Raw genomic sequence first — 17,423 nt, 5'->3', positions numbered from 1 at the left:
GTGAATTATGTGTTGATGTATAATATGTTGACGGGTATACGTATCGGGGTGGGTTTCGCTCTTTCCTTATTCATGATACACGCTCACGTCGAGCAGGTTTCTCGATGTCAAGCTAAAATAAAACGACCACTGACGATAGAAGACTTTACCGCGCGTCACAAGTTTTCATTCGATATCGTCGGAAACGAGCTGACTCCGTCTGCAAAATACGACTTCAAGTTCAAGGATTACGCGCCTTGGGTATTTCGCACACTTCGAGAAGACATATTCCATCTAGACCCCGCAGACTACCTCCTCTCCCTCACCGCAAAATACATCCTTTCCGAACTCGGATCCCCCGGCAAATCAGGCTCCTTCTTTTATTTCTCGCGAGACTATCGGTTCATAATCAAAACCATCCGACACTCTGAACATAAATTCCTCTTGTCCATCCTCCCACAATACTTTGACCACGTCAAAGAAAACCCACATACGCTGCTTAGTCGGTTTTACGGGTTACACCGCGTCAAGCTCCCCCGAGGTCGGAAAATCCATTTCGTGATCATGAACAACCTCTTCCCACCACATAAAGACATCCACGAGACGTATGATCTAAAGGGGAGTACGGTTGGCCGTGAGTACCCCGAAGACAAAGCCGCGCGAAACCCACGGGCTGTGCTGAAAGATTTGAATTGGATAAAGAGGGGGAAGGCGTTGGATTTGGGACCGGAGAAGAGGGCGTTGTTGACGGAACAGCTTAGGAGGGACGCGGAGTTTTTGAGGGGGGTTAATGTTATGGATTATAGTCTTTTGGTGGGGATACATAATATGCAGAGGGGGAATAGGGATAATGTTAGGAGGAATACGTTGAAGGTGTTTTCGGTGGGTTTTCTTTCTTTCTTTCTCCTTAACGACATATGGCTCACCCACCATCGCGTATTTGTAGCCGGACCTACCCAACTCCCTAGGCCGCTCAAAAACAACTTCAGGAGGACACAAATCCCCCGAAGCCATCGCCATGCGTCGGGCCATGCGGTCCTCGGACCCAAAGCGGCTAGGCAAACATACTATCCGACTCCCCGAAGAAGATATCGGGGATCGACTTCAGTTGATCTTTTATCAAGACGAGGCAGGGCTGAGGGCGACGGACGAAGGCAATGAAGGGTTGGATGTGATTTATTATTTGGGCGTTATTGATATTTTGACGCCTTATTCACTTGTGAAGAGGGCTGAGCATTTGTGGAAGGGGTTGAAGGCTGATCGGGTGAGTCTTCCTCCATTTTCTTTTGGGAACTTGAAGAAGAGAATGTTGATTTTGGGGGGGTCAACAGCATAAGATTAGCCCGGTTCCACCTGGGGAATATGCGGAAAGGTTCTTTGATTTTATGAAGACTATTATGAGAGGAGGTGAGGGGGGTGCGAGGTTTGAAGTTGAATAGACTTGCGTTGGGTTCACGTCTTGCGCCGCCGTTTTTCTCCCTCCTCATCCGTCACCCCGCCCGCCTCCCTAGGCCGTTCGTTCATACGGCAAGCTCCCACCCATCCGCTACCGCGGTCCCTCCCGTCCTTCTCCACTCCACCCAGCCATCCCTACCTCCAACCCACACCAAACTAAACGAACCCATCTCATTGCTGGAAGTCAGAAGTCAGAAGAAGACCCACCCCAAGAAAAGAGACCCCTGCAATCATAAAAAAACCATCCATCCATGCATATACTGTATCAAACGACAACAACGCCCCACCCACCCGGACCTCACTCACTCACTCAAATCACGCTAGCATAAGCAATACCTGGGTTCATAATTTCAATTCCTTATCACTCAATTTAACTATCTCTCCACCCACGCTCATTTGATCGATCTCTCACTCCGTATACCTTTTCTTTTCCTTTCGAACGCGTATCTTTTTTGTATCTATATACGATTTGTCTCTCTCTCTGACTCTCTGGACTTTCTCTCCCTCGAGCTATTGGCGTTCTCGTCGCCCTCACAGTCCTTTTTCGATAGCTTATCTCTATAGCGACTATGGTTTCTTTTGGCCATGACTACCACACTCATTCATTCATTCGTCTTCTACGATACAAACAGCACTTACATGCTTCTTCCCCTTCCAAAATTCGACATTCAACATGCCTCCTGCTTCAAGTTGAACAATCCATCCCCGGATTTTGCGAATATATCTACATATGCCATTATACAGTGGTTTTTACTACGATACAGTATGTGATACAAGAAAAGATCCCAGTGGTTCATGGTAATAAATTATACAAAAATCAAACATCGCATCACTCAGACTCTTCCTCAGCTTGGACAGGTTTCTTCCGGGTAGCTATCAGGGTTACGACCGGTCAGTTCACGGGTACCGGCAAGACAAAGGAAAGGACGGCGTACTTCGCTTTGAAGCCCGTTTCTTCGCTGCCTTCTTCTCTACACGCTTTTCGAGAGCTTGGTCTTCCTCTCCCTGGTTCTTGTGTTCCTCCAGAAGCTAGGTAATCATCGACTGTCAGCGACAATATGGATAAGATTCTATCAGAACGTACATGCTCGAACTCATTGAGCTCATTATCCGGCTTGTCCTTGGATTTATTAGAACGTGCCTGTAGATAAATAAGTAAGCATCAGAGCCCTGAAACTGCTTGAAAGACCGTACTTTTGCCAGAATCTCCGTAAACTTTTCATACACCTGAGGTTCGTGTAATTTATCCCGGTAGAACTGGAAGCCCTCGATCAGCTTCTTGACTGATCGCTCCGATTTGAATGGGAGGAGGGAAAGACAGAAAGCGATATCGCGCCATTGACGTGGATCTTCGCTGAGCCTGAAACGCTGGCATAGCTTCTCGACGATGTTCTCTGCTTGTTTTTCCTGAGAGACGTGAGGGTAAGCTAACTGAATACCAAGAGAGTTCATGAAACAGACCTTTTCGATAAAGGTAAAGATATATTGGAGTGTACTCCTGAAAGTCTTTTCATCGACGGCATGATCGCCACTGGACAAATGGCTGATTACTTTTTTTTAAAAATCAGTATTCCGTAGTACGCGCCAAATGAAAAAGGACCTACCATCAGGAAGGTTATTGTAGATTGCGTTCTCCTTCGTAGACAACTCGCTAAAGAACAGCTTCGCAAGATCCGCAATACGTGCATCTTCATCTTCAACGCACTTGGCCATTTCACCAAGCTGGCCTTTCACTTTGATCATCCCATTCAGAATCAAATGCGTCAAGACCATAAGCGTATTCTTCTTGACAATGATGCTGCCGTCCGAAAGGCCCTTGTACAGCTCGTTACTGTTCTCGTCGATGATGTTGCTAAAGGACACGGCGACATCGCCCAACGCGATGACGATGTTACTCCGGATGTTAGCGTCTTTGGACGTCTCGAGGATCTTGAATAATAGCCGGTGGTTCTGGTCGCAGAACTGCGAACTGACGCAAAGGAACTTGCTGAATGATAGCGTTGCAGCCGCTCGCAGTGTCGGGCTCTGCGAACAAAATTTTAATATACCCAGAAATGCGTGCTAGGACAGAGCACGAACCTTGAATTTGTGGGGGCTACCACAAATATGGACGACCATGGGACCGTACATCGCCAAAAGGGAGTCAGTCCCGTAGAGCATCTCCGTTTCACGAACACCTGCGACGCGGTCTCCAATCTCGTCCTCTGCGTTACCAGCAACTTGATCAAGCTCCTCGCCATCCTTGGAGGCTTTATCAGTGCCTTTCGCCTTGGCTGCCAACTTTTCGGCTGCCAGACATGCATGGTTACTTGACGAAATCAAATAGAACAAACAAGAGACCTACCAGCTTGTTTTTCGTCCTTCTGGCGCTTCCACTCCCGCTCAACAAGCTCCAGAAAGACAATTTGTTTGATAGCCACATGTCCCACAATGAAAAGAAGCTGGCTCAGCTCAAACGCGTCGCCGACATCCTTCTCCTTATCGTCCTGCTGCGTTCCGTGAGTCGAGACCTGCGTGGCCGTGTACAGAGAGTTTTGGGTAACGTCTCCTGGATGATCTTCAGCCATAGCGTCAGGGTCCGTCTCTGGCGTCTCGTTATTGGTTTTGGGCGCAGCAGGTTTAGGAGCACGAGGGGTGAAAGCTTTGATGGTGAATTTCTTGATGAGCTCATTGCAGAACACGTCTGGATGCTCGCCAAGCGCATATACGGTGTTGATGACCTGCTCGGCGAACCCAAACCATTCTCGAGATCGACAGGGGTGGTTGACGGCATCTTGGAGTTTGCGGAAGATGGGATTGGTCATCTCGATGCGCATGGTTTTGTCAAGAAGGGAACCTGTATTGTGTCAATCTAATCTACGCATCCCCTTGACTCTGCACGAGACATACCTTTGACCTTCTTGGCACTCCCGTTCAATCGCTGCAAAGCCACGCAGGTGTATCGAGCCAAGGTGAGATCAGCCTTATAGCTCACATTAGCTCACACATCGAACGAGATTGACGGAGGGACAATTCACCTTGCCCAACGGTCCCAAACCCACTTTGAGTAGGGTGTCAACACGATCACTCAGCACGCTGCGTCTTCCCAAGGCAAGCATGCCCAAGACGATGATGGCTCCGCGGCGCTGCTGGCTCGGAATGTTTTGTTTAGAACCTGTATGACGGTATGTAAGAACAAAGAAGAGCCATAACGCAAGGTGAACATACTATAAATCTGCCAAAGCTTGGAAATGACATCTTGATGAATCTGCTCTTCTTCGCTCATAATGCGCATCATCTCCTCAAGACTTGTCAGTTCAGCCAACGTGGTCTCGTATGTTCGCCTAATAAAATGAATGAGCCTCAAGAATTTTCATCAAGAAAGAGGGGGGATGACGCACTCTACCAGATTCTTCGCGATACGGCTGACTTGCTCTTTCGGCTGCAGACCCTCGATAGCTTCAAAGTACAATCCGCGATAACAGTCAAGCAGCTTCTGCCGAACGCCTTTACCCTCCTTCGCCTCCTCCGCGGTTCCAGAATTGTTGTTATCCTTTACCCATATCAAATGCAGCATCTTCCGAATCCCGACCTAGACAAACGACCGAACGTGAGCTCCCAAACCACTTGACTTTCCAAACAAAACCGAGACCAACCTTGGCGCTCTCAAACTCATAATCATGTGCAACCTTGAAGAACTCGATAGCCTCAGCAACCTCCAGCTTATTCTTCGATCCTAAAAGCAACCCCATCGGCTCCATCGCACTCTCAATCTGACGAATAAACGCCAATCCCTCGACGAAATATTTCTTGCGCAACTTCATCAGCTGGAGCTCTTGACCCTCCAACCCGGCCAGGACAGCTTGTTCCTCGGTGACGGCAGCCACGTTCAATTGAGACTTGCGGGGTTTGAGCTTTGGGTGTTTCTTTTCCTTCTTGGGCTTTTCCTTGGGCGTGGCGTTTTCGTCGTCTTCGTCCACGGCCATTTTTGCGTCGTCCTCGCCCTCGTCTTCGTCGCTCTCTTCATCTTCATCTTCATCTTCGTTGTCTTCTGGTTCGGTATCTACATCCATCGAATCTTCTTTCTTGACCTTTGGCCTAGTAAAAGAGAGCCGTCAGTTTGATCCACACACGAACAGGTTCTGAATCACCTTTTCGACTTCTTCTTCTTCCTTCTAGATTCACCCTCCTCACCTTCACCCTCCTCCTCTTCGTCCTCCTCTTCTTCCTCTTCTTCCTCACCCTCCGGCTTCTCAACCGCATTCCCAATCTTCCCCTCAACCTTCTCCAACTCCTTACAAACATCCTGATACTCCGCCTGCCACACATCAAGCTGCAACATACCCCCATGCGTGCGATACGGATGGGTCTCCAACAACTTCACCAAAAGCGCCGCAGCCGTCTTCCTCACCGTCGCGCCCTTATCCGCCAGCGCAGCAATGGCAGCACCGGTAATCGCCAAGCGCTGTTTAGGAAACTTGGGCTTCAAATCGCACATCTTTGCGAGAACTTGGAGGAGCTTCGTGCGCACGTATGAGGAGATGTCGAGCGTGCGTTCGAGGAGCAGGTCGAAGAGCCCGCTTATTTGCTTTTGGGCGGTTTTGGAGTTGTCGTTGTCGGTGCTTGTGTTTGAGAGCTCGGTGATGATGGAGCCGATGACTTCGACTAGGGCTTGGCGCATTGGGTATGACTGGTGCGTGAGATAGGTACTCGTCAGGCGGTGAACTTAAGAAAGAAAGGAGCTAGACGGACCTCGGAATCCAGCTGGTCTAGAAGGAGACTAAGCTGTTTGAGTATTGCGCGCGGAGCGAGCTCTGCGAATTTGACGAGGAACCTCGCGAATGCACGAGGGCCTTTGCTATCTTGCGCGTTGAAAGTCTTGCCCGCGATATCGCGGAGGATTTCGTCCCCGACTTGGGCATGGTCGTACTCCCCAGCGAGGACGGTGAGGCACTCTGCCATGGGCTCGGATAGGTGTTCGAAGAAGGTAAGAAATTGGATGATGTTGATGTGGACAGCAAAAGATTGACCATGGTGTTTCACGGAGAGACAGATGACTTTGTAGACCCAGAGCTTGATATCTGACTTTTTCATGTATTGTTCGTTTTCAGCGACGTGATATGCGGGTCTTGTGATAGTTCTACAACTATGTTAGAAGATAAAGAGGAGGGCAGAAGATAGTAACGCACTTGATAAAGTCTTCCTTTTCAGCAGTCGTCGTCCAAATACGTTGCGTCTGAAGACGCAGAACTTTGACAATCAGCCCAAGTGTCGCAGGGATCTGGTCCTGCCAAGTCCACGCCTCATTCTTCTTGCTCGCAGCTCCACGACCTGCCCCTCTCCCCGCTCCAGCCTTCCCTCCCCTCCCTCTCCTGCCCTTGGTAGCCGCTGCTGGCGGTGGCGCATCACCATCCTCAGTGGCCTTGACCTTCTCAGCCGCCGTAACGAACCATTGCAGCAAAAACGCGTACAATTCCAACGGCGTTTTATGCGCCATGTACGACTGCTGATCCCCCAACTCCACATCACGCATAGTGGCCTCTAATTCCGCCAAGAGGCCAGAGGAAATGGAGTCGAGAAGCTTGCTCATAACGGACCCAGATACCGCGTCTGCGTGTTTGAGTAGACACCTATAGATGTCAAAGACCTGTTCATCAGTAATTGCGCTGCTGGAGTCGGCAACAGCTTCCACGGCAGCTACCAAATCGTCAGTTTTTTGAGTCGGATTGAAAATAAATAGTCACCTTCAAGAAGCCGCTCCGGATCCTCTGTTGTGAGATCATAGTCGTGTGGGATGTCGTAACTATCGAGCTCTTGAAGAGCCTCGACCTCTATTCGTAAATCGAAACTGCTGATCATCGTGGTCGGCGTTGAGTACACAGTTGAACGCGTCGCGTCAGTCACGTGCACATATTGGCTTTGCTCTTTACAAGGCCTTATCGCGTCCAGTCGTCTTCTTGTCGTGATCGTTCAAGTCTAGTATCTCCATATGTTGTACACCATGAGCCTCGTCTGATGAGTTGCAAGGCGGTAAAGTTTGCAACACAACGATATGGACGATCATGAATTCATAATAAAAGACAAAGCGATATTCGACTGCTCTACTTGGGCAAGCCCTGAAATATACATCTAAATAAATGTTAAACGGTACAATGTCGAGTAGATAATGTTCGATCCGAGATCAAAGATAAAATGGTATACCGTACACCACGGGAGCTGCGCCAGTCAAGTACTTCAGCTTGCAGGAATCCCGCGACTGTGCCACAGAAGCCACCAAAGACACAGAAGGAGATGTATGGGATTCCTTGCGGGGTTCATTCCACTTGCTAACATCCGCAGGCGTCAAACCCAGCTTATCGAAGATGGATTGAGAGAATTTGTCAATGTCCTTGTCCGTGACGTCCCACAGATTCGCGACAAGCGTAGGACTGATAGCAGGTGGCATTAATGGGAATTGAAGTAAAAGACAGTTTGGATACGTACCATCCAGCGAGCATGTAGTTATAAGGTGTTCCCGTCCTATCAAAGTCACCCAACTCCCGGAGAGCACCAGACGAACAACCCCAAAGCATAGTTGCAGCGCATTTCGGAAGGCTGCGAATCCTATGGGATCGGATGTACTGTTCCCCACCTCCATGGCCAAAGTAACTACGATGAAACCATTCATATCAGTGAGACTAAACGAACAAGAGAGAAGAATACTTACACAACCAAGTCCTGCGTCTTCAGCGCATTCACAAACTGCTGCTCACTAACAGCCTGGCCAATCACACCATCCCACCCAGCTTTCTTCATGCCATGAGCCCAATCCCGGAATCGACCTTCAGTTCGAGCTAGATCGCCACTGGGATTCAAGATAAAGTATCCTTTTCGAGGATCAACGACCGCTCCAGTGATTGGTTTGTCCTCCCCAGGTTCGCCCTGTCTTTTCCACTTCGCAAACGCAAGCCTGTCGTACAAGAACTCGATGTTGGGGATTCGACTGACACTTCGCCCCCTCAAGATCGGTATACTCTCCCAAGGTATCCCTTGAACATTCTTGTCGAGGACCAAGAACAAGTGTTCGTCCTGGTCCTTCGCCAATGAGGTGGTCGACTTGCCCGTGATTGTCTTTTTCCGCTGCCGAAGCTTCGCCGCGTGTTCTTCCAACACAGCCCGAAGGTCTACCACCAGCTGAGCGATATCGACTTCTGCAATAGCGACTGGAACGCCATGGAACGAATAGAGGTCCAAGATGAAGTAGATGAGATCCTCGAGCTCTTCATCTTTGCACTTCGGTGACAACGTGGAGAAACACTTGAGAATCGGATCGTCAAGCGTCAATTGACTGGGTGCCTGTGCCTGCGATGTCGTTTTCTTGTGGTTTCCTGCCCGCTGCTTCGTTTTCTGGTCCTTGACATGAAGGCTTCGCTGAAAGATCTTGTCGAATTGCGCACGGAGATCCAAAATCATCTCAGGAGTTGCGTCCGACCGTGGACTAAGGATTGTCTGATATACATACATTGTTAATACATGCCAGACGAAAAACAGAAATCACTAACCTTGAACGCTCCCAACCAGCAAAACTCGATATTTTCAAGAAGCTCGCGTAATCTCGTATCCAGATCACCCCGTAGCTTCCACCAATTCGCGCGAGCCTCTGCGTCATCGGATTTGATGTTGACGGCTGTCTTGGTACCCTCGTCACTCAACCTTACGATCTCGCGCAATTCGCCAATAGCATCATCGAAACCCAAATGGTCTTCCTCATTGTCATCTCCGTTATCTCTCCTTCCTTTCAAAGGCACGCAGAAAACAAGTGGTTGGCTTCCTTCGACTCCGCCTTCTCGTCGTGAGATGAACAACGTGCTCTTATCGTCTGTGATATTGATGTTGATTATGATCCAGTTTTCGGGAAGGTCCCCCGTCTCCGCGGTCGAAAGTGACTCAACGTCAAGGCGTCGTGAGCGATATTTTTCTCGAATGGAGGTCCAGTAAGCTCGAATCAAGGTATCTTCTCGCAAGGCGCTGTCTTCTGCATCATCATCGGACTCCAGATCAACGTTGAATCTGCCCTGGCGTTCTATCTTTGGCCGAGGACGAGGTGTCCCATCCGAGGTGATAAGTGGCCACTGGAGGTCGTCGGACATGTGAAGTGCTGAAAATTTGTGTTCTATGGATTCCAACATCTCTCTCCGCAGAGTAATTGCAGTTGAAACATCTGTAAAACCATCAGTATCCCCAATCGAGGGTAATAAAAGTAATCCCACCCAGTAACGTGGCAGTGACCACCGAGCCGCCATTTCCTGGTCTGCCAAGGGAAGTTTGGAAGGCTTTGATAAGTGCGAGAGAAATCGCAGCATCCCGAAGCTTGAGGATACTACCAGTTCGAGAAGTCAGTGACAGGTTTGCTTGAAATAGCTTTTCTGCCTCTTCCAGAGCGTTGAGGACATCCTGAGTAGGTAATGCGAACGCAACCTTGTGCGTAGTAGACATTCCCATGGGAATAGCGATTGCTACGATGTACTGGTAAGTTTCTGCAACGACAAGAAAATGAACAACTCACTAGACTCGGTGAGGGAACTTAGGAACATATCAGCACGGAAGCGAGCATAGACGTTGTAGAGAGTTAGTTTGCCCATGAGGGAGTTCTCATTCACCTTCGAAATTGGTTGGGTCAGACATTTGCGTTGGGACGAAATCGAGGTTTCTTACCTTCATTCGGGATGAAGATGGCAGGGACAAGAACTTCTCAAGCAGGCTATTGAGGTCTTCATCTGGCTGATCGCGTCGTGACCAGACTGCTCCTTATTAGAGAAAGCTAGCAAAAAATGAACATAAACGTACTATGCTGGTGAAGAACGGCTGCCAGGAGTTCAGGAGCAACAGTGTCAGGGAGAAGCTTTGTCCGAGGGGATGTGCCTAGTGATCGTCGAGGACTGAAGCAAATGACCTTTTTTAGACTTTTTCAAGAGAAAGAGATATAATGTCACGCACCCAAACGCCAAGGTCTCGAATTGCTGGAACGCGCCATCAAGTTCCTCCAGCAATTTCATTGTCGAAAGATAGTGTTCTTGCGCATCCTCATGCTGAGCGCTTCGCTCATTACATTCCGCCCGGAGCCGATGAACGATAATAGTATCAATGCCTGGCAGGTGAGAGGGCAACGCAGCAGCCTTTTCCAGTGTTGCATTTGCCTCCTGCAGTTGACCAAGATGAAGCTGAACCTCTGCCTTCCGAGTCAACGCACGGCCAACAACAGTGGGAACGTTCAGTGCTTCGGCGAGATCCTGAGCCTGCTGTGCAAAGTACTCAGCTTCCCGAGGAGATCCACGCATCAAGTACATCTGGGACAACGCGAAAAGAGTGGAAAAAAGTCCTTCAGCTGTCCGCCACTCCAAATCATGAATGAATGATCGCGGAGGGTATGAGTCGGCGTAGGTTGTGATTGTGCTGGAGCGGATGTTTGTTCAGCCGTAAGGGCTTCTTTCATACTGGTCATTTCAAATGGATTCGATTCCGAGGATGGTTTAGTGAAGGATTGAGGCAAAGGGTTAAGACGTCCTAATGTGTCCACAGCCCGATTCCACAAACGAAGAGACTGGAGCATGCCTTCCAGTGATGTAGCAACGTCCTCCTAAATAGGTTCGATGTCAACAACGATGGGTGGAATATTAGAAGGCACTACCTTGCAATACTGAATCAATCCGAAGATATGGGAAGCCATCGCTGCCCTCTCCAGACGCTTGACCCGTGTATGGATCCGTTGAAGAGTGGTCGATCCTTTCTCCTCCGTATCCAACCTGCTTGAATGAACTAGCGCCTCGTTATAGACATTTGAGCTACATCTCAAACTCAGCCACAAACACAACCACCAAAGAAAATAGGATACGTACCTTCGAGACACATCCTCGATTAAGGCCAACGACTCCGCAAATCGTAACAAGAAGGCGGAGGATACCTCCGGCGAGGCTTGTCCGTTTCTAACAACCTCCAATGCCAGATTGAAAATCATGGCCGCCCTCTTCATCTTACCAATCTTCACGTACTCATGTGCAAGGTCAATTGATGCAGAGATGTATCCTAAATTACGCGGGAGAGACGTCAAGAATAGATTACATGTTTAGATATGGAAGACACACCATCGCTCGCCACGCCAGCGTGGCGCTCACACAACTTCCTTGTGAGGTCCAATATATGGACTTTTGGAATTACCAGGCAAAGGAGACCAAGAAGGCGAGCCGTGAGTTCTGAGAATAATAGTAATTAGACTAGGTAAGTCGCAAACAACAGCACCAAAGAACTTACGGAGCAGCCCTAAAAACTGATCAAAGTCATCAAAAGTCAACAGTGACTTCGTCTTCGCAGCAGCATCCAAAGAGGGTCGAGGTGGCGTTCTCGCAGTATTCAGTGAAACTGGTTGAGGTGCTAGAATGAATAAGAAGCCAAATAAGCACGTGTTGACCGAAAATATGACGACACTTACCAGCCCTTGGCTTAACCTGGGGAGTAACAGGGAGACGAGCAGCTACCCTTGACTTACTCTTGACAGGAGCAGCTTTCTTTGGAGCAGCCGGTACGCGTTGACGAGTTGCCCTAGTAGCTTTGGGGGACACAATTCTTGGTATCTGCGTTAACGAGGATGAGACCTTTCTCACTTTGGGACTCAGCCCTTTCCTCGCTACCCTGGGGCTCCCAGCTGGACCAAGAGTGAGGAGGTCTTTCAGAATCTGACACGCTTGATCTGCATGTTGAGCCATGGCCGTACTTTGCTCCGGGTCTGCGCGCTTATGAGCATGAAGTGCGAGCCAGAGGTGTGCGGATGCACGGTATTGCAGGCGATAAGGAGCTAACGCAACATCCCGAGCCAAGTTCTAGATTGGGAAATCAGGTCCCAGGTGAAAGGCTCAAAGAATGGGGGGAAGTCCATACCTGAGCCGTCAAGAGACGCTCTACTTCACTGCCCATCTCCTGCACATTTCCCAAGATCACGGCCCAGTCATCTCCAGAGTCCCGATATGCAAAGGCCATACACCTTATCAGAACTCTGGATCGCCTGATAGGGAACGAGGCCGCATCATAAACGTACAGAGAATCTCTTAACAGCTTCACAAAGACACCCCGTACGCCCTCTTTCCATTGACTCGGCTGAAGGCCATCAATTTGCTGCTCCAGAAGGACTCCGACGACCCCAGGGTCCATCACAGGGTTGCCGTCATGAGAAGCAGCGAAACGCTGGGGAAAACGAAGGGAGACATCCTCTGGCGGCAGAAGCAGCTCACATGCCCCAATGTAACTGACTCGGTCAATGGTGGCCATTAACTGCTTAACGGATGAGCTGGCAGACGCTCCAAAGATATCCCCGACACTCTTCGCATCCATTTGAGCTTCAAAGCCAGAGGACGTAAACGGAAATGTGCATATGCACCGTTGGAAAGCGTCATAGGCATTCTTTAAGAAAGAACATGTGAGCAACGTAGTCAACAGAAGGGCAGAGAAATCACCTTGCGATCCCCATTCTTACTATAACAAACAGCGAGCAACTCCCAGCGACGGTAGAGCTGCTCTTCCAGCTGATTCCATTCCATTTCTCCATCGACTTTACTCTTCGTTGCCTCTTCCTTCCCCTTCCCTTTCCCTTTCCCGCGCCCATTCATCGACAACGCCTTTGCGCCAAGAAGACACGCCTCACGTAAAAATGGGACTGCAGCACCATATCGTGTTGCTTGATAGAGTGATCCTGAAACGTTGTAGTATGTCCCCGAAATGCAACGCATGTAATTCGCACGGTCTACGTCTGCATCCTGAGGCACAGAATCAAGGATAGAGACCGCGCCACTCAGATGCTCAAAGGCAGGGACATACGTCCTAGGGTCCTGAACATTGAGAGCAGTACGTGCCAGCACGAAGAGAGAATCCAACACGCGAGTGATGATGTCAGATTTCCGCGCTGCGGAAACTGCAAGCTTTTGGAGAAGGTCGACACAAGACAACACGAAGGCTTGAACCTCCGTCCGAGAGGTATCTGTAGACAGGGAGTCGAGAGACTTGACGGCCATTCGACGGAGTCTTTCGAATGCTCGATCCACTTTGCCACTAATACGAGCGAGTTCCTGGTCTTCCGCAAATAGTAAAGATTGCAAGCAAGTTGACGTCTTTATCAGGACGGTGCATGATTCCAGATGCTTGATTAGCACGTCTGCAGAGAGCGTCGTGAGCGAGCAGAGTAAGAACAAGAAGCCACCTACCATCTTCTACGGGCCTTTGCTCCAGCAAAGTCGTAACCTGTGCGAATTCTGCGCAAATCCGAGTAGCCTCTTTGGTGATGTTATCGGCATCTTGTGCTTGCGTCCTTCCCACCAGTTGGGCGATCTTACTTGAGGACGGCTTGGGGAGCTCATGCTGCATCAGCTGTCCAATCCTCTCAAGGGCACAGATATCTCCAGCCTGGCCGTCCGTGTTGAGTGTGTCATCACAATGATTGATAGGAACAAACGTACCCGTTTCGCAAAAGCCATCCAATACTCGCAAAATCCGACGAAACCTTTCCCCTCCAAAAACGACAGGCCATCTTCCCGCTTCTGAGCACACGAAAGCATCTCCGCGTATTCGCAGAGAACTAAATTTGTCACTTTCTCCTCCACCTCTGGGAGAAGCGACTGACTGGCTTTAACGAGAGCCACAGCAGACCTAGTGACCTGTTCCCAGAATGTGCCGGATTCTACCGTCCCTCTGGATGTGTGGCAGAGACAGCGAAGGGCATACATTCGTAGTTGAAAGACCCGCTTGGGATTGGGTGATGGATTGGTCGCTTTGGTCTTTGCTATTGACGAAGTGGTGGAGGTGGAAGTGGAGCAGAGCTTCGTAATTGCCGAGTAGCTGCGGGTATGCATCACGTCTGTTTGTTTGACGGGCAAGGAAGATATCGAGGGCACCCAGGTTAGAAAAGAGGAGGATGTGGGGAGTGTCAAGGACGACGACAGTGCATCAACTGCTTGAGGAATTGTTGATATTGAAGCCAGTGTGGAAAGAGCGTGGGCGAGATAGGTCGATGTAAGTGTCAAGAGAATTATATCCGTTGGTAGTGGTGAGGGGAGTGGTATTGATAACAGATGACACCGATGGTTATTCGAGGTGGGCGTCGTAACATTTAACAAACCACATATTCGTGGGTGCATAGATTCTAACGCAGTTAATGCACAATCGTGCTACACAGACGTCAGACGTTGAATGAACATCAAGACTTCGAACTCACCATATCTAGAGTAACCAACTTGCCTAAGACACTCACTGCCGCCCTTTCCACGTCCACATCCTGCAGGCATATCCTACGCAAGACGCACAAATTCTTTTCCGCCGTCAAGGCAGACGACTCGGCGTTGGATAGCGTGGTTTTTGAGAGGTTGGATAGGGACTTCTTCCAGCCAGAACGGACAACGTTGGAAAGCTCTTGTGACGCCGAATTGACAGACCGCATTGCTGAAATCCGAAGGTCATCTTCGGTTATCACCTCCGGAGCAGCCTTTTGCTTTCCCTTGGAGCCTGAAATGGTCAACTTTGTGGCCAATGCATCGGCAAGGTCTTCAGCCACCTGTTTTCCTGCTTTTGATACAGAACGGCTCGACAATGGCCGACGACGCTCCTTTGTTGCCATCCCGCGCAAAATCCCTCGATACTATGCAATAGTAGGCCGCGCCTCGTGTACGTCCTGGGCGGGAAAAAGTTGGAGAGCGCAGAGGAAGAGTTTGAACGTGGGGGGGTTTGAATGATCACAACCAATTCACGGTCACATGATCACGCGTTCCCTTTCACTGGGTACTTAGTTGGTACTAAAGTACTTACCAAGTTCGATACAACTTACAGTGAATCTTCTGTCTTAATGCCACCATCCCAAGTGCCATGGCCAGCGTCGAACGCCACGAATAGGAACAACCACAAGAAAACATCTGGACTCACGGGTGACGGGATTGCAACTGAGGATGGCCTACCATTCGGTCAAATCATTACTGGAGACAGTTTCCGCGACGAACGACGTGGATGGCTCTGACGATTGGCAGTCGCAAGAGAACATAATCACATTCGAGCCGGAATTCGAGGAAACCCTAGCAAAAATCCTCGCGATGATGCAGTCGAAGCTTGACCGTGACGGGGCACCCGCTAGTAAACATGACCTTCCTCATCATCTCTTACAGGCCCTTTCTTTCTCTGGGATGGCGGAAGAAGTTCTGTCCAAATTGAAATATTAAACTTAGCGGTTCCCTCAAGCTGAAATCGGATTACAACGTTAGGGTGGCCGCGACGGAGCGACTCGGAATGACTGAACACTGGTCTTCCGAGGGTCTGTATCGTCACCTCTGTGTGCTGCAACAGTTCGTCCCGAGAGCGGTGGGTATGTGCGATATACTTATACCGGGCAAATATCTCATGTTGGATTCATCAGAATGAAGCAGCCTCGCCGCGTGCTGCCTGGATCGATTCCTTCTTCTTCCGCGCCTCTGCAATGGTGCCAAAGGCAGGTAGTTGGTTCTCAGCGTGGAGCAGAGCGTCCCAGCAACAACTGACAGACGTTTTAGTTTCGGAGGTTACATAGACTCCACTGCCATCGGGGCAAGCACATCGGGCGCGGGTAAATTTGTTCAACAACCGTCATTCGCCTTGCTTATCTTTCTGCAGAAAAGTATTTGACCCGGCCACGTCTGGGGTCCTGCAGGACTTCGACCGTACTCTTTTCATATCAGAAGCCAAGAAAAGCAATATTTCACTCGAGAACCATGTCCCTCAAGCCGTGTGTGAAATGTACGCTTGTGCAAAACAACTTGGGTCGGAGGGCTCGTTCTTTCCATCTTCCATTGAATTAATGATGACGATTTCACGGTAGAAAAAACATCATTCGTGGAGCTGTGACCGATGGCCACAACTGGATTTTCCTTGTCCTTAAAATGGACTCTAATGGTGATATTGATGGTGCCATATATACTCAGTCTTTGCAACGGACTCGGCTCATGACCGTAGTCCCTCCTGGTGACGAAGAAATTTCACACACAATGTGTGATGTGATCGCTGGAATCATCGGATATTGGGTAATTGCTCGTATTCTCCTCTGTGTCATTGCCCTCATCGAAGACTTTCTGTCATAGATAGAGCATTGCAACGAGGATATCGGAGATGATGACTGGTTCCGTGTAGAGTGGAAGTAGGTAGCATGCTGGTCAGTATTTTGGAATGATCGATCTATGGCTTCGAGCTCATTGTCCTACCTGGACTGAACAGATCAGAGTCGAAGGACTGGACTGAGTGATTCGGGTCAGGGTGGAATCCAGGAAGGGGACAGAGAGTTCTTGAATATGGGATTCCGGTCCGCCCAATATCAGGAAACACAACGGGACATGAATCTTTGTAGTATGAGCCTCAGAACGAGTATCTGGGCTCGATCAAGCGCGCACTGTTCAATTGTCTTACGCACGCACACGACTTCCCCAGTCCCTGCTCGTAGTACAAGCAATTACCATATTATGTATCTCGAAGTTGACATTGGACTCGGCATACATACTGGATAGAGACACCGTCCGTTTATATTTCATCTCCTAGATACCCCTTCATCGGAGAGCCGCTGTTTTCAAGTTGTGTCCCTCGACCGTGGACTGAGCAAAGTGACGATGCGGACCGCGTCGTGTGTGATGAGCTCGTGTGTTTCGGGTGGTGGAGTCTACAGCGTAGGAGGAACTCTGCCCATCGTCTACTCGACGACTCCTCTACAGCTCGTCCACGGTCCAGGTGCGATTGGAGCTGAGCGCAAGTGCTTCAACATTCGATTTTGTCGTTCTGGTCAGTCAGCTCAGCTGCTGTCTCCACTGTCTCATCATTCCGCGCCTCTACAAGCCTCTTACTTGTGCGATTGTTCCTTCATATCATATCTGCAGACTCCCATCTCGAGGTCACTCACTCTCGCAGACTTCGCCTCCAACTCCTCGTACCTAGTATCGATTTCAACCTAGAGTTCCTGTAGAGTCTCTGTCGTTAGACCAACTTTC

The 17,423-nt window shown here is 49.5% G+C and overlaps 4 protein-coding genes across 4 annotated transcripts in view; 2 read left to right on the top strand and 2 right to left on the bottom strand.

Moving 5' to 3' along the window:
• Positions 1-2,127, top strand: part of LACBIDRAFT_392686 (phosphatidylinositol phosphate kinase PIPK5) — a gene marked incomplete at its 5' end in the record, with an annotated part of 4,503 nt that extends 2,376 nt beyond the window's left edge. Inside the window, 3 exons of the mRNA XM_001885776.1 lie at positions 97-861; positions 926-1,243; positions 1,311-2,127. Coding sequence (XP_001885811.1) covers positions 97-861; positions 926-1,243; positions 1,311-1,418 — 1,191 coding nt within the window. The 3' untranslated portion in view covers positions 1,419-2,127. The remainder of the gene's footprint in view (positions 1-96; positions 862-925; positions 1,244-1,310) is intronic.
• Positions 2,128-2,370: 243 nt separating this feature from the next.
• LACBIDRAFT_155822 (uncharacterized protein) lies at positions 2,371-7,117 on the bottom strand (the record flags this gene model as incomplete). The annotated part of the gene is made up of 15 exons (XM_001885712.1): positions 2,371-2,463; positions 2,519-2,575; positions 2,629-2,841; positions 2,896-2,984; positions 3,039-3,459; positions 3,514-3,722; positions 3,779-4,270; positions 4,324-4,396; positions 4,452-4,588; positions 4,642-4,757; positions 4,815-5,005; positions 5,070-5,430; positions 5,574-6,103; positions 6,166-6,553; positions 6,603-7,117. Coding segments are annotated over 15 exons (3,885 nt in total), but the record flags the coding sequence as incomplete, so codon positions are not given.
• Positions 7,118-7,594: 477 nt separating this feature from the next.
• Positions 7,595-13,991, bottom strand: LACBIDRAFT_307095 (uncharacterized protein; the record flags this gene model as incomplete). Its single annotated transcript, XM_001885711.1, has 19 exons — positions 7,595-7,841; positions 7,897-8,061; positions 8,120-8,901; positions 8,955-9,613; positions 9,663-9,908; positions 9,959-10,052; positions 10,108-10,193; positions 10,240-10,331; positions 10,390-10,845; positions 10,941-11,029; positions 11,081-11,234; positions 11,289-11,475; positions 11,535-11,642; positions 11,701-11,820; positions 11,879-12,266; positions 12,325-12,843; positions 12,897-13,591; positions 13,641-13,839; positions 13,893-13,991. The coding sequence occupies 19 exons, from the start codon at positions 13,989-13,991 to the stop codon at positions 7,595-7,597; spliced, it is 5,385 nt and encodes a 1,794-aa protein (XP_001885746.1).
• Positions 13,992-16,163: 2,172 nt separating this feature from the next.
• On the top strand, positions 16,164-17,398 carry LACBIDRAFT_331401 (uncharacterized protein; the record flags this gene model as incomplete). Its single annotated transcript, XM_001885775.1, has 6 exons — positions 16,164-16,177; positions 16,271-16,472; positions 16,530-16,585; positions 16,981-17,077; positions 17,151-17,217; positions 17,313-17,398. 6 exons carry the CDS (start codon positions 16,164-16,166, stop codon positions 17,396-17,398), a joined length of 522 nt encoding a protein of 173 aa, XP_001885810.1.
• Positions 17,399-17,423: the final 25 nt, after the last annotated feature.

The sequence above is a fragment of the Laccaria bicolor genome, genomic scaffold, assembly GCF_000143565.1.
Source record: "Laccaria bicolor S238N-H82 LACBIscaffold_33 genomic scaffold, whole genome shotgun sequence".
NCBI classification, from domain to species: Eukaryota; Fungi; Basidiomycota; class Agaricomycetes; order Agaricales; family Hydnangiaceae; genus Laccaria; species Laccaria bicolor.
Note: the sequence above shows the minus strand (reverse complement) of the source record. Positions and strands in the feature narration are given on the sequence as shown.